The sequence below is a fragment of the Psammomys obesus genome, unplaced genomic scaffold (assembly GCF_907164565.1).
Source record: "Psammomys obesus unplaced genomic scaffold, mPsaObe1.curated_primary_1811, whole genome shotgun sequence".
Lineage (NCBI taxonomy): Eukaryota > Metazoa > Chordata > Mammalia > Rodentia > Muridae > Psammomys > Psammomys obesus.
Window position 1 is genome coordinate 18,358,066 of NW_026596079.1, and position 15,976 is coordinate 18,374,041.

Consider the following 15,976-nt stretch of genomic DNA (forward strand, 5'->3'; position numbering starts at 1 on the left):
AGAAGAAGAAGAAGAAGAAGAAGAAGAAGAAGAAGAAGAAGAAGAAGGCGGCAAACAAACAAACTTTAATTCAGAATAGAAAATGCTTTACATGACTATGTAGGCCATGGCTGATGGCACTTTTAAAATGTGTATCTTTCTAATCACAGAAACACTTAGAAGAGGGTTGGTTGTTCATTCTCACATAGAAGCTTAAAATATGGTTGTGCTGGAAAGATGGCCAAGTGGTAAAAGTACCTGCTGCCAAGCTTGATGACTTAAGTTCAATCCCAAGGATTGAACAACAGAACTGAACCTTGAAAGCTCTGACCTCCACACATCCATACATTCATGTGTTCACACACGCGCACCTGCACACCTCCCCCCACTAAACATTTCTTAAAATGTTGAGGAATCCAAAGCATTTTTGAGTACATTATTGACATTGACTGCACTGGAGATTAAAAGAGAAAGTAAATAACTATTAGTTCAGCTCAAATTACAGCAAACTGAATGTGAACACATTTTATGAAAACAACTACCTTTCCCAAAACAAAGGCAACTTGCTGCAAAGAGCAGCATTGCTCTTAATTTTCTTTTGACAGCTGGATTCACATCCATGTCTGCAATCCATCTCTTGTGACCACTATTTTGGCTGATACCCATGAAGACTATCTGGCCTCACAATACATGTGTGGAAAGGGGAGGAAAGACTTAATAGCATCTTCAGGTCAGTGTGGGGATTCTTTTCCATGACACCATATTAGGCCCACTGTAAGATGGAAGGAAGGTAGGCCTCGGCATTGCAGGCACTCAGGCTGATGAAACACCCCATCTTAAATGTTATTAGTCACTCCACTAGAAGGGAGATTAAGAAGGATCTTTCCAGAATGGATACCATTAAGTCCATTCACCCTTGGCCAGATGAGTCCATAGGATCCCATCCAATGACATGATGGTAGACCATGTGATTCTACCATGGTCTAGGAAGGACACATAAAATAGAAGCCAAACATTTAAAGGAAAAGACTAAAAACATTCAGAGTTTCAGGAGTGTTCCAGAGACCATGACCCAACCCCTCCTCCCACTGCCTAGACAGCCTTTGCTCTTGGCGATCACCAGAACTTGATGTTAAGATCTTACTACTGAACAGAAGGGCTATGTAGGCTGCTGGGGAGAAAAGTCATCAACAGTCTTACCCAGCTGTGAACATGTGAGCTACAGGAAAGACCAGCCTGACAAAGATATGCCCCTGGGAGCAAGAGCGGCCCAGATGTTATGGAGAGAATAAATCACTTTGGGGTGCGATTTAAGGCCCACTCCACTGGAGGAAACTCATACCTGATTCTGTAAATCTGACCAAGAACCCATGGCTAGGAAACCCATCTTCCCTGGGAGTGAACCTACTATTATTTTGCTAAACAGTATCAAAACTATCCTCCAAATATGCATCTCTGTACTATAGATTGGTGTATCTCTCAGTGTTGGTCAGATAAGCTTCTTTGTGCAGTGGATGATGATTGACACAGAAACTCACAACTGGTTAGAGTGCAGAAAATAACTGTCTGTGGAGTGCTCAATCATAAATAGAGAGGGAGGGAGAGAGAAAATGAGAGATCAGGACATTATGGAAAAATGGGGTGAAAAGATTCTAAGAGGCCAGTGGACAGGGAGAGGAATGGACCAAATGTGTCTTCCGGACATGACAGGACCACTGCAATCATAAACCCACAACAGCTGTAGTTGCCTGTGTATGAAAAAACACAGGATTAAGCAATGTTCCAGCATGGAAAGGGAAGGGTTCGGAGGCCCCACTCCCAGCTGACCAGCTGCTAAGAGAAGAGTCCATTTTCTTTAGGGGTTCAGTCCCTCGTTTGTCAATCATGCGCCAGTCAGTGGATGGCCTCATACATGAGTAACACAAATTGAGCTCAGTAGGATGGTTTTCAAAAAGGCAAAGTGTTGGTATATTGTTCTTTTAAAATGTATACACCTTACCTTTGTTCATTCAAATGCTGATTTCTCCCCAACCCCCAACTCTCTGGTTTCAATCCGGATATTACATTGTAATACTCATTCTAAGCATCCTGTCTCAACTCTTGTGTAAACAGGCCAAAATAAAGCAACTAGACACAATGTTGAGCTGGGAGGAGCCAGAGGACAGGAAAGAGGGGAGGAGCTAGAGGGCAGGAAATGAGTGGGAGAAGTGAGAGGAGAGCTAAGAGAAAGTTGCTGGAGGAGAGATCTTGGAACTACGTGAAGAGATGGACTGGACCTAAGATATCACTAAAAGCAAGTATAATGTGGGAAATCTAAATGTTAGGAAACTATGAGGGCTTGGAGGTTTAGGATGGAGTAACTATTGCCCAGCATTGTGTTCTAGGTTAACTAAATAAACCCAGTCTGTGTGTGGTGATTTGGTTATACAGCTGTTTGGCATAACAGCAAGCTTTACCAAAAGATAATCATTAGTAAATATTAATCACCGCCTACAACAGCAAAGTTAGTAGGGTGTTTAGGGAGTGGAGCTGGGAGAAGTACAGGGTAAATATGAGCAAATTACATTGTATGTATGTGTTGTGTGTATAAAGTTCTCAGATTTTAAGAATATTTAAAAAAAAAAAATCTCTGCACAGCCTCCCTCCCCTGAAAAGTTTTTACCATGATGCTAAAACTGATGTTAATTACACATGTCCACAAATATCAAAACCCTAAATAGGATTTCATTAACACGTATAATTTTTACATTTTACATGTCAATTAAGTCTAAAAATAAATTTAGGAGTCTTTTCTCATTATATTCATAATAGAACAGGTTGTAGATAAATCACTTCCTATCTTTTATTTCTAGTCTTGAATTTTCCTAGTATCATATCATCTGCTAATTTAAAATTTTTCATCTATTTAAATGTGAGTACCAACTGGATGGCACATGCCTTTAATCCCTGCACTTGGGGGGAATAGAGAAGCGATCTTTGAGATCAAGGGCAGTCTGGCCTACAGACCACATTGCAGGACAACCAGGGCTACCTGGTGAGACCCAGTCTCAACACCCCAATCTCTCCCCCAAAAAGAGACTACCTCTTATTTGATGCTTTGGACTGATTTTGCCAGCTTTTACTTCTATTGTTGTATGTCAGCAGTGGTAGTTTAGTGGGGTGTGTCATTTCTAGCTGTGAAAACCAATTCAGTTAATAGTATAAATTATGGACTAGATTATGCAGTATCCAGGTTTAAGTACTTTATTGAGAGGGGATAGTTTTGTATGCTCATGCATTTATAAATGATCTATAGGCTTTGTACAAATGAGCCAAAAGGGCTAACCACTGACCGTGGTCAAAGCAGAATGGTGGCACAAGGCTACACTAAGCCATTCCCTCCACTTTTGCATATGTTCCTTAATAAAACACAAGGCTGGAGGAGTTCTGAGTGGGAAACACTGAATCTTTGCTCATGGACAGGGACCCACTAAAACCACAAATAGATGAGAAACAAATAATCCATGATAAAACTAAGGCTTTGTAATGCACACCACGAGAGTTATGAAGATGAAACATGTGACCTGGAAGAGGCAAATGGCTTTGCAGAAGTGAGGGATCTGGCAATTAAGAGCTTATTTTAAGAAGCAGGTACCAACTTCAACATCCAGCCAGGATACTGCAGGGAAACCAGAGGCTGGGGTAAGACGGGGTAGCTTATGCTATATGCAAACCCTTTTTAAATTCTAAACGTTTTTCTTAGTTGAGAATTTCATGCATTTCAGTCATACCCTCCCCTCCCTCACCTTGTCCCAGGTCTCTGGTATAACAGAGCAGGCTAAGCAAGCTAACAGGAGCAAGCCAGTAAGCAGCACTCATGGCATCTGCATCAGTTCCTGCCTTGTAAGAGTTCCTTTCCTGTCTTCCTTCCCTCAGTGATGGCTGTTATAGCAGCCAGGTCCACCAGGCCTGGGGTGGTACTACCCACTGGGAGCTGGGCCCATCTATGTCAATCACTAAGAAAATTTCCCTACACACTTGCCCACAAGACAATCTGATGGGGGCATTTTCTCAGTTAAGGTTCCCCTTTCCCAAGTGACTCTAGCTTGTATCAAGTTGATATAAGCCTAGCAAGCACAAAGACAATGAACATCCCTAGCCTAGCCTAGCAATTTTCCTGCAAATCTGATATTAAGACAAAAATTTTAAGTTAGTTGAAAAAGTACATGAAAGCCAGGCTGGAAAGCACAGGTGTATTTGATATGAAGACAGGAGGCCTGGGAAATTAGACACTCCACAGCAATTTGATCAACACCACAGTTTATTTGTAAACATGTTATTTGTGTCAATAATCAAATTGACACTTTATACAATTTCATTGTATAGTATTAACATCATAACAGAAAACAAACCACTGTACTGAGTTACAGTTTTGGTACTTTAAAATCCTTTATAAAAAGTTTATGTGAAACACTGAACATAAAAGAAACATGAATGGCAAAGAAAACAAAACACCCAGCAAGAGAAATCACTTCCCTCAAACAAATACAACCATCTGGTTACATATGTTAAACAAAAAAGGCTCTAAGGCAGTGGTTCTCAACTGTCCCGATGCTGTGACCCTTTAATACGGTTCCTCATGTTGTGGTGACCCCAACCATAAAGCTATCTTCATTTACTAGTTAATAACTGTTATTTTGCTACTGTTATGAATTGTAATGTAAATATCTGATATGCAGGATATCTGATATACAACCCGGGTGACAGGAGAGTCTGAGCCTCCCACAGATTGAGAACCACTACTCTAAGGAATCAGATCACCCTATATGATATAAAGTTGCATTTCTTTAGATATACATTTGTGAGTTGAAACTGGACCCCTACTAAATTGTATGCCTTTTTTGACATTAGTAGTTCACTTTTCTTTTTCTTGGTTTCTAAATGTTTGCTTGCCATGGCTCAAGCTATATAGGAAGGGGTGAGGGAAGGAAAGGAGGGAGGGTGGTACAAAGCCAAATGAAAGTAAACATTTGCAAAATAACTGGACACACTTTAATCAAACTTCTTTGGCAAAGAACAAAGTCTATATTTATTTAATTTTTTTATCAACTCAACAGAGATCTGTGTGAGCTAACATGAGTGGAAGGAACCAGCCACACTCATTAATGATGTGCATAAAAACACATCATCCTCTCTGAAATGCAAATGGTCCCCAGAAGACAAGGACTTCAGCTGGGAATCTGATGGTCTCACTCTCCCCACTCAAACAAGAAACCAGGGATGAAATGTTTTGTTTTTTTCTTTAGCACGGTCCCTGAAGTTCATAATTCTAGGTAGGTTCCATTTCCTCTTCAGTGTTTCCAAAGGAATTAGAGCAGCAAATCATTCCCACATTTTAAGTTATAAACTCAGTTATGAAAACTGGATTCACTGTCGTAACTAAAACTGTTTGATTCTTTATTAGTGTACACGTCATTAGAGTTGGCGTTCGACTATTAATACAAGGATAAATACCTACAGTTAACTCAAACAAAGCAAATAAAATGAGATTAAAGAGCCCTAATCAAAAGGAATACTTAAAACTTTTAGTTGAAATTGTAAAAGTGACATATACATATAACTAATAGCGCTAGGAATGTACAATATCAGTTATAGGAAAAATAAATGAGTAATTCACAGTCATAGAAATTATTTTAATATTACTATATACTCTTCCTTTTACAGACAAACAAGACATACACACAGTTCTACCTTATACAAGACAAAGTAGAAACCTAAACATTACTGCATTTACCCCAAACTCAGCACTAACTGTGCCATAGGTAACCTGGTCCAAAAAATTCAATTCTACAGATAGGCCATGATATTAAATGCATGGACACTTTTAACGGTTTCAAGAAAGGCATATACTTCCAGGAGTTTGTTAAATACACAAATATCAGTTGTATAAATAACAAAAGCCATTAAAAAAAAAAAAAAAAAAAAAGAAACCTGTTAGGTTCAAACACTCTCAAATGGTCTAATGCTTTGAATGTTTCAGGTATGCTGTTTGACCAGTTAGTTCTGTTAGTTTCACACTAGCAAGCCATCTCCCTCTAAAGGGAGCGTCACTAACCAACGCTGCACAAACCCAAATATTCTGACATCTGAAATACTGAAAGAGCCAATGCCCAAAGAAGCACATGAAGCCAGTCAGCGCTTCCTCACTGTCCCCCAGAGCTGTGTGCTGGTTTCAGGTCCAGATGCTGTATCTGAAGAATCACCTTACCAAGGAGCCGAGTCCAAAGACAGCCCTGATGCTGCTACTGTACAGTTCCAACTTCAATCACAATCCTTGGTTTGAAATCATCAGTCAATTGCCCTAACAGTTCATTGGTAAAGCTACAAGACAAAATGAGACATGCAACAGCCTCAACTACAGGTGGAAAATAAATTCTATTTTTCCATAAAGACTCTATGAAAATATAAAGTCCAAAGCGAGTGACAACAGAATTCCACATACAAACATCATTTAAAAATAGAATGTTTTCCAAAGCTTTTCATGAGATGTCAATGAATAATCAGTTAAGACCTTATAATCAAGTTTAAGTTTACATACATACCTCAATCATGTTCACTTGGCTTACATAATTTACAGACATCCACAGGAGCCCTAATGCCCTGGGACATACCCCTCACTGCTGGATGCTTGCCACTCTCTAGTGTGACTACCTCAAGAACCAAGAAGGCTTTTGGAGGAAGAGTCCATCTCCTCGTCTCATTCCCCTCAGTGTAGGCAACAAAATCTAAAATTAAACGAGGTTTATGTCTGAGAAACTAACATATAAAACTACTACTGCAATATTCATAGTGACTGCTTTTAAACATAACAGTCATCTACAGCCTATAAAGTATATCCTTAGTTTTATAAAAGAAATGCAGATTGTCTCAAGGTAAAAGTACAGTGCTGGCTGCTGAAAAGCACTTTGCTGCAGTAAGATGTGCAACAACAGGCTGCTGGCTTCAGATACATGAGCACGTTCCCAGTGTCTCCTACCAGTGATGCACGCTGCACCGACGTAGCAGGGTGCTCTCAGTGGCTGACATTGTAAAGCCAACTTAAAGAAAAAAGGCAGAAAGTGTGAACAACAAATGCTGTAATCAAATTATTGCAAATGAAGATTAGCAATGAGAAGGGAGGAAGGCGAACGTCCACTCCACTCTGATAAGATGCCATCTTTAAACATTAAGTTTTTGGCAGGAAGTGGAACTCCCATATCAGCGCAGGATGACTGTGAAAGCACACTTGAAAAGTTGGGCTCCGTGTGAAGATCCAGAATTGAAGCACCTTCCTAAAAACCAAGGAACAAGAGAACTATTTCACATTTACTTTCAGTGAAGGAACAGAACTGATGAAATGTGTATGAACCTGATTAACCAAGAAATCTTCACAGCATGTAAAGCACTATGGGAGGCAGAGAGAAATACATGCAAAAATGGCAAGCAAATGTAAGTACTGTGAAAACAATCAGAAATGGTCTATGAGATAACAGGATAAAGGACTAGTTCTCAGCAACCAGGCCTAGCTCAAAGTATCACCTAACAGGAGAATGCCACAAGAAATCCAGTCACTACACTACATAGCTGAACACACTACACAGACTCAGATGAACATCTTCCCAAGCATCCAAGTGTTGGCCCATGGCCCTACAGTATCTTCCCTGTACTAGACACTTGGCACACCCAATCCCCACTTCTTCCCCAACTCAGTTCCTCTGGATAACAAGTAGTATGAGAAACAGTCTTGACTTTTCCAACTATAGCCTTATTATTTCTCTTTCATTTACTGCATCAAGTTTTACAAATCTATCTCCAGAACATATCTCAATGGTTAAGCATTCACCATAGCCAAGGCTAGTAGATTCCAAAGTGAAACACCATACTGAGAATTTCAAAACCTCCCCACCTGCCTGTTCATTGCTCCTTACATTTTTTGAATTGTTGAACTGTTTTGAATTGTTGAATTGTTTGAATGCATGACTTACTGGCATGTATATAAAATAGCCCTTTACATGTGCATTTCACTTGTCCTTCTATGAAAAGTGCTCACTCACAGCATGTCTTCCTCAGGAAATTACTAGGGCACCTAACTGACCTGACCCTAGCCTGCCTCTTCAACACTAACACACAGTTTAAAGCACTACATCACAAACAGTCTTTCCCGTCCACCAGCTTTCAGCCATGTCTCCTCTTGGCATTTGGTATATAAACAAGTTCTTTCCCATGCTCTGGAAGGCCCTGCCCCCTGCAACCTCACCTGTTGTCATTTCCTTTTTTTTATGATGCTTTTACCACATTTGCTTTTTGTTCCTGTGTGCCAGTGCTCTCCTAACACTAATGCATCTCCCGTCTGTTTGCAATGCTCTGTTCTGTCCTACAGGCTTCAGTTTATATATTGATCTTTTAAGTCAGGACTTCCTTCAGACCCCATCAGAGCATGGCTCTCTCAAAGCATGTGTTAAAGCCTTACTTACAAACATTAATGCATGGCCAGAGTCTCACACAGTATCACATACTCCACTAGTGTCTTCCACATCAGTTTCCTTGACACTTGGTAAAGGGTCTAGCCATAGGGCAGACTCAAGTATTTACTGAATGAATGAAGTGAATAAATAAATGAAAAACTCTAAAATACTGACTTCATAATGTTGAGTCAGATATTCTGAACTGAAATCTTCTATTATGGAAGTTTGTGTCTGAATCTACACAGTGTAGAATATTCTTTCTCTCCACACCACTGGCCTTTCCTTCCACAACATCCTTCCTGGCAGATGTAAGCACTAGAGCTTGGTCTCGGCACTAGCATGCAGGACAGATGATATGCAACATATGGTCAAGCCTGCTCCCTTGAATAAACCCTGGCACAGAACAGAGGCCAGGCCCTGTTTAGAAAGGCCTGACCAGGAAGTGTGCAAGTCAGTTAACCCTTTAAATCATGCTAATTACATATCTTGCTACTGGGGAGACTCAAAATCAAACAAGAGAACTTTCAAGTTTATAAACTCTATACAAACATCATTTACACTGTTTGGAATTATGTTACCTGGAATGAGTGAACAAAGTTAAGTACTTGTAGAGAGAGTTTTCTGCTGGAATGTAAGAGGCTTTGAAGGCTGAAAAGAAAAAAAAGGGAAGAAAACAATTTTTTAACCAAATAAAATGGTTAAAAAGTGAAACTATTATAAGTTAAACTTTATCAATTTCAATAATTTATGTATGATTACACAACCTAATAAAACACACAATCCTTTAAGTAATTGCAATGCTTTGTATCAATAAAATTTTTACATCTTTTTAATAATAAATAATAGGAACTAACAGTATATTAAAGGGAGATCACTTTGAAATAAAATGTCATACTTTAAATCTAAATTAAAATATGTGATAGTTTATGTGGTAGTTTGAATAAGAATGACCTCTATAGGCCATATTTGAGTGCTTAGTCACCAGGAAGTAGAATTATTGAAAGGCTTGGAAGGATAAGAAGACATGGCCTTGTTAGAACAACTGTGTCACTGTGGATGGGCTTTGAGGTTTCAAAAGCCTATCCCACCCAGGAGCTAATGTTCTTATGTTCTCTCTCTCTCTCCCTCTTTCCCCAACTCGTGCCTATGAATCAGAATATGGCTCCCAATTGCTTTTATAGCACCAAGGCTGTCATTGCTTCCCACCATGATGATACTGGACTAAGCCTCTGAAACTGTAAGGAAGCTCCCAATTAAATGCTTTCCTTTGTAAGAGTTGCCATGGTCATGGCATCTCTTCACAGCAATGGAACAGTGACCAAAAGTTGGTACCAGGAAGTAAAGTCAATATAACAAAAACTGAAGTTATTTTTTCCAAGATCTATTTATAAACTGCTACTACATAAAAATATAAAACAAGCAGCTAAACATACCTGACAGATTTAACATAATCCACCCACATGTAACTTTCCAGATATGTAAATTAGTACAAATTACAGTGACAACTTTTGAAGTTTCATAGTACTTACACTTTTTAAAAAATAATTGTCGTTGGAAATTTTCACGTATGTATACAATGCATTCTGATTACTCTGGCCCACACCTTTCTTGTTTCTTTCCCATCCCTCTCAATCTTCTCATTTCTTTCCCAAATTCATGACTTTGGTGAGCCACTTAGTTTAGCTAAGTCCACTGTGTCACCACAGGACTATAACTATCCAATGGAACCTGGAGTGGGTGGGGGAGGGGTCACCAGTTCATATGCAACCGAAGGCAATGGCTCCCCTCTTCCTGAATCTATCAACAGTAAATAGTAAAAACAGTGAAGGTTGTCGTCCCTCAGCCCCTCATCTATCCATGTTTGACTGCTGATGGGCCCATCCTTCTGCAGAAACAGTACAAGCATCCCCATTACTCTCCATTGTTTGTGATTATAATTGCTGTGTCTTGCCCAGGAGATAGTATGCTATTTTCAACTTCCCTACTTCAACATTCTTTGAACCTTCAGAGCATCCCTTTTACTATAAATCTGGTCAAAAACCCATGCAGCAGAAAGCACAGGGCTTAGGGAGCAGTGAATACTGTTTAGCAAACTGACAGTGTCAAGATGCTCTAAACATTTATGCTTACACCCACAGACATATGCTGCTCCCGGCCTTAAAATCACAGAAGCTTCCCTTTCTAGGGGAAAACAGTGCATGCCAAGAAACATGGCTGCAGTGGGCATGGAGAATAAGTAATAAACTCTCAAGCCCAAATTACTGTTTATACTTTTATTCATACATATTTCAGAGAATGGTTGTTGAGATTTATCAGCTGAATACTCTTTTCTATATAAGTTTCATGAAGCTTAAGTTATCGTCTATGCAACTTTATTTTCTAAAGTTTAAAAGCCTGGGAATCTGAATCTGTGGGTATCTCAGATACATTTTTGTGACAACTGGGCTTGGTAAGCCTTTCCTGATTTGTCTCTCTCCAGCCACTCCCAAAGGACTGGTGCTGCCATGAGGTCAAACCTATCTATCATCTCTGAAAAGCAAAACATGCATTTCAAAAAACATTAAGTGGAAAAAATTTTAAAAAGTCACTAAAACATGAGACAAACATTTGAATGTATATAAGGGGATTTTTCTACAAACTTTTATTTTTTTTTTCAAGATAGGGTCTTACTATGTACCCCTGGCTGACCTGGAACTAACTATATAAACCAGGTTAGCCTCCAATTCACACAGATCTCCCTGCCTGTCTCTGGGGTACTAAGATTAAGGGTGACATTTACATATTTTAAAAAAAATCAAACAGGTTCATATTCATATAAGCATACCCATTCCTACACATTCTCATCATGTCTGGTGGGCAAGCAAACTTACAAAAGTTTAAAGCCGAACTATTTCCTTTTAAGTAACTTTTAATCTACTGAAATGAATTTCACATATACATACACACACACTCTCTTAAACTTGAAATCTTTATTTCTTTATTCAGTCAACCAATATACAAGGCAACTGCTGTGTTCATATATGAATCAACAAAACAAAGTAAAGCAACATCAGTAACAACTTAAAATTGAGACGAAGAACATAAGCCATACCTCTCTTTTCTGCACAGGCCATGTGTAGCAATTTTCTGACAAACTTTCCGATTTAATTCAGAACTGAACAAAGGAATTCCAAAACACAGCTCAAGAGGAACCCAATCTGCTTCTGCTGTGGTCCCTATAAAGGACAGACTACTTGAAAACCACATACTTACACACTCTGTATGAGCAGTAAGGACTTCCAAACTGAGGTTCCTAGATTCCTCCTACCCCCTCCTACCCTCCTCACCCACTAGTGAGGTCAACAAGGGATAAACTAAAACAGAATTAATCTCCAAACAGAAGAGTATGTCTTTTGAATATGTATGTAAGTCTGGGGAAAAGATATATAGCTTCTCATAAAGTGTTCCACTTGCTTAACAGCAAAGTTAAGCTCCAGAAAGGGAGTTACAAAGTATTTTACATCTTACCAGAGTTTTGTTTTGTTGCTGCATCTGCAGTTGCTTCCTCGATGACCATTTCAAATGACTCTGTACTCCCATTTACATCTGAACCCGAAGCCAAATCAGGCTCACCTGATAATTTTAGAAACAAAACACTATGAAGATTATAGAACTCAGCAGAAATTATCAATTACATCTTAGCAAAAAGAGGACTTCAGGAAACAATAATGAAGAAAAATTAAAAATCAATCATCAAACATTAAAAAATTTAAAATTAAAAAAGAGACCTGCTATAGACAGCCCAAGATACAACAGCTTTCTTAGTCAGCCACACAATCTATAGAGAGCTGTGGACAAATGTTACTGTACTATACAGATATGTCATTTATTCTTTCTCCCTTTTCATCAAATGATTTAAATGATCAAATGATCTTCGGCTTAGGCAGTAGACATTTGATAATTACAAGAGACAAGTTTGTGAACAGGAAGAGGATAAGACTGATAACTCTCTTCTGAACCCCTCTATCTTTCAGCAACATGAGCTAGCCCCCTTCTGTACTCATCTAGTCACAACTCTTTCTTTTAACTAAAATGAGCCACACTGTTTTCTGCTTACTAATTCTCTTTGCCAATGAATGAATGAGCAATCACCTTTGACTAACTTCTCACTTTTCAGAGCTCAGTTCTAACTGTGCCTTCTTTAAGATGCATTCCCAGTGGCCCCTACGTTAAGATCTGCCTTCTATCTTCCATGCATACTCCAAGCAGTCCACTGTCCCATCTCCTTTCAACTACACAGTTCAAGCAGATACACTTATCCTCCCTATTGAGATTTTACTCTTTGGACTAAAATTGGGCTCAACACTCAAAGGATCATGGGATACTGTCAACCAGTGACACTTGAAACTTTTAGAATTGGTAGAATAGAGCTGGCACTACCGCAAGCAAAACTATATACACACCACCATGTCAGAGCAGAAACCACCACTATGCAAGAGCTTATCTGACTAGGCACACCGGACAATTCCAGAGACAGAAGAAGGAAGGCTACATGGGAAATGGCTGCAACATGTGTTTTAAGGTATCAAGATCCAGACGAAGTTGAGAATTAAAAAAAGAAGAGGGACCTGGGGAGACAGTAAGTGAACCCAGGCACATATTCACAGGAAAAATGCTGACTGTTAAACTTGAGTTCAAGTCCCAGCACCTACATAGAGGCTCACAATTGCCTCTAACTCCAATTCCACAGGAACCAACGCCTCTTCTGGCTTCCCTAGCCACCCAGCTACAGTGCACATACACAAGCATACAAAATAAAAATAATTTGTTAAGAGGGAAAGAAAGAAATGAATATGAGAGTCACTTCCAAAGTCTAACTCATGGAATCTGTAAGTCTAGTTTAGAAATTTTTTACAAAATGGCATGGGTTTTGAAATCTTACTCCTGAAAGCCAATTTGATTCAAAGCCTATGAAGATAGATGCAATGGTAAAAGCTGAGCAAACAGCAGTTCTACATACAACTGAAGGTCATATTCCTATTCCTTCATGAAAACTGTTAAGTAACTCAACATGCCCACAAAGGTTTGCTGTGGTTTACACACAAAGACTGTGCTAAACTCAATGAAACCAGCCATTTTAATCAGAGAACCCACTCAGTGACTGACCTCTCTCATCAGATGCATCACTGAGCTTTCTACTTGCCAGCTGGCTAGAAGCATTCAACATGGTGACATAGCCGCAGAAATGCTGCAAGTCCACTTTGCTCCTCAGAATCTGCAATGCTTTATGAACTCCCATACTGGCACGGGTAAACTCTAGAAACAAACCAGTAACAAGACATTAATGAAGTCTTATCATATAACACAACACCAAAACCTAATGCATACGTTACTATTTTCAACTAGTTTTACACATTAATAAGACCAATTTCAATGAAAAAACTTAAGATAGCTCTTTTTCTATGAATAATGAGTTCTTGAGATTGTGATCCTGATATCAATGTTTGGCATCTTCAGAACAAACATTTGTCCTTAGAATTTAGAAAGAACCAAAAGCTTAGAGAACAAAACCATCGCCCTCCCACATGCAGAAGCACACACATACAAACCTTGCCTTGAACACTCTGAAAAAGAACGGGTGTTAAGCTCTCTACACACAATTTTTCCTGATGATTTGTCTTCTCTGTCCTCAAATAAACCAATAATCACGGGAAACTACTAAAAGACTACATATACAGAAAATCTTCCATCTAGAAAAATACACTTCCTCTCTTCATCTCTAATGCATACCAGTATTCTTTTAAAGGTTCTAACTGGTTGCCTAACCTTCACTGGCAGAAAATCACACAACTGAAAACTACCTTCTGCTAACTCTTTTTACAGCAAAGTGGTAAAAAAATAAATTAAAAATTTTAAGAACTTATTTCCTGTCATTTTCCACCAGTTTCTGACAGGAATACAGGAATAATGATAAAGAAAGTAAAACGGATAGAATTCAAAATGTACCTCCTTGTAGCTCTGCTTCATCAAATGGAAACGGAATATGGACAGTTTCTCCTACCCCATGCAAACCATGTCCCTACAAACAGAGAGAAATACAAAGTGGCAAGAGACATGAGAAACCAACATTTCCAATAACTGCAAACAAATACATAAAGTTGTGCCACATTTAGCACATTCTACAACAATATTCCATCAAAATGCCTTTGACATTTTTTGTTTGTTTGCAAGGAATGACAATCTTATATGTTTATTAACTTCTTGGACAATATTTTTTCAAACTGAACATATGAAAAGAAAAAATAAGAAGGCTGACTAGACTAATTAATAGGCAAAACGGGCTGAGCTACGGGAGGACTGAAGTACATGTGCTCATAGCTCAGCCATAGTTCTGAGGAGGAAAAAGAGAACAGAGAATCTTACTAGAATACAAAATGCAAACTCTTGCAAGGACAGGGCATGCTTTCAATGCCTACTAATAATTACACATACCAGAAACAACCAAAATGTCTCACAACAGAGGAGTGGTTAATAAATCATAGCATATATTTTCCGTTCTTTGAAAAAAGATCGCGAAACTCTATGATCTCAAATCAACTATCCAAAAGGTACAGGGAGCATTAAGCATGTGTCTTCAGAAAGGATACAGCTAAAGCTAAAATGGATCATCTTATTAGAAAGACAAGGATTGGCAACTGAGTAGAGAGAATTAAAAGTGAGTTTTTCTAAAGGAGAGGAGAACCTCCCCTATCAGTAGACTTGGGGAGTGGCATGCATGCAGAAAGGGAAGGGAGGGTGGGATCGGGAGGGGTTTATGGGGGGATACAAAATGAATAAAGTGCAATTAATAAAAAATAAAAAATAAATAAATAAATAAATAAATAAATAAATAAATAAATAAATAAATAAATTTAAGAAAAAGAGTGAGTTTTTCTCTGTACATCTTTTACACGGTTTATCTCTGAACGGTGTAAATGTACTATTAACTTAAAACATTTAAACTCATTTCTTCTGTTGGGGTATTGTTTGGATCCCTTCCACCCCAACCCCGTGCAGCCTGCCCCATCTCCAGAACCAGGAATAAGTTACTTCTTTTCAAGTTGGTAGCTAATGAGGTCCCACAGACTCCCCAAACATAACAGGCTACAGCCAAAGCTTTTGGCTACCCCCAGAAACTGACAGTGAGACCCTACTGCTGATGTCACCACTTACTTGAATCACAGAACATTGAAAAGGCAAGTGAGTACAGTCCTAGAAGCTTCAGCTACATCGGCTAGCTTTCACAGTGTTGGAAAGTGCTATGTACCAAAAAGAAAAATAATCACCTATTCTTAACCAAATGTGAATCCTGTGAGCTTAGCACCAACCTGCCTGACAAGATATACCCACTGATACAGTAGTGTCACAATGCTATAGGAGTAACCAACAATTTTCTGATTGGATTTAAGGACTGCTTTATGAAATAGATCCTATACTTGGCACTATTAAAAGTGGCCAAAATGGCCAGGAAGACCCTAGGAGAGAACCATTGCTCT

The 15,976-nt window shown here is 38.9% G+C and overlaps 1 protein-coding gene across 1 annotated transcript in view; it reads right to left on the reverse strand.

Moving 5' to 3' along the window:
* Positions 1-4,261: 4,261 nt before the first annotated feature.
* Positions 4,262-15,976, reverse strand: part of Fam91a1 (family with sequence similarity 91 member A1) — a 40,857-nt gene continuing 29,142 nt past the window's right edge. The window contains exons 19-24 of the mRNA XM_055626427.1: positions 14,448-14,520; positions 13,608-13,757; positions 11,970-12,074; positions 11,554-11,677; positions 9,041-9,110; positions 4,262-7,289 (exon numbers count right to left, since the gene is read on the reverse strand). Coding sequence (XP_055482402.1) covers positions 7,104-7,289; positions 9,041-9,110; positions 11,554-11,677; positions 11,970-12,074; positions 13,608-13,757; positions 14,448-14,520 — 708 coding nt within the window. The 3' untranslated portion in view covers positions 4,262-7,103. The remainder of the gene's footprint in view (positions 7,290-9,040; positions 9,111-11,553; positions 11,678-11,969; positions 12,075-13,607; positions 13,758-14,447; positions 14,521-15,976) is intronic.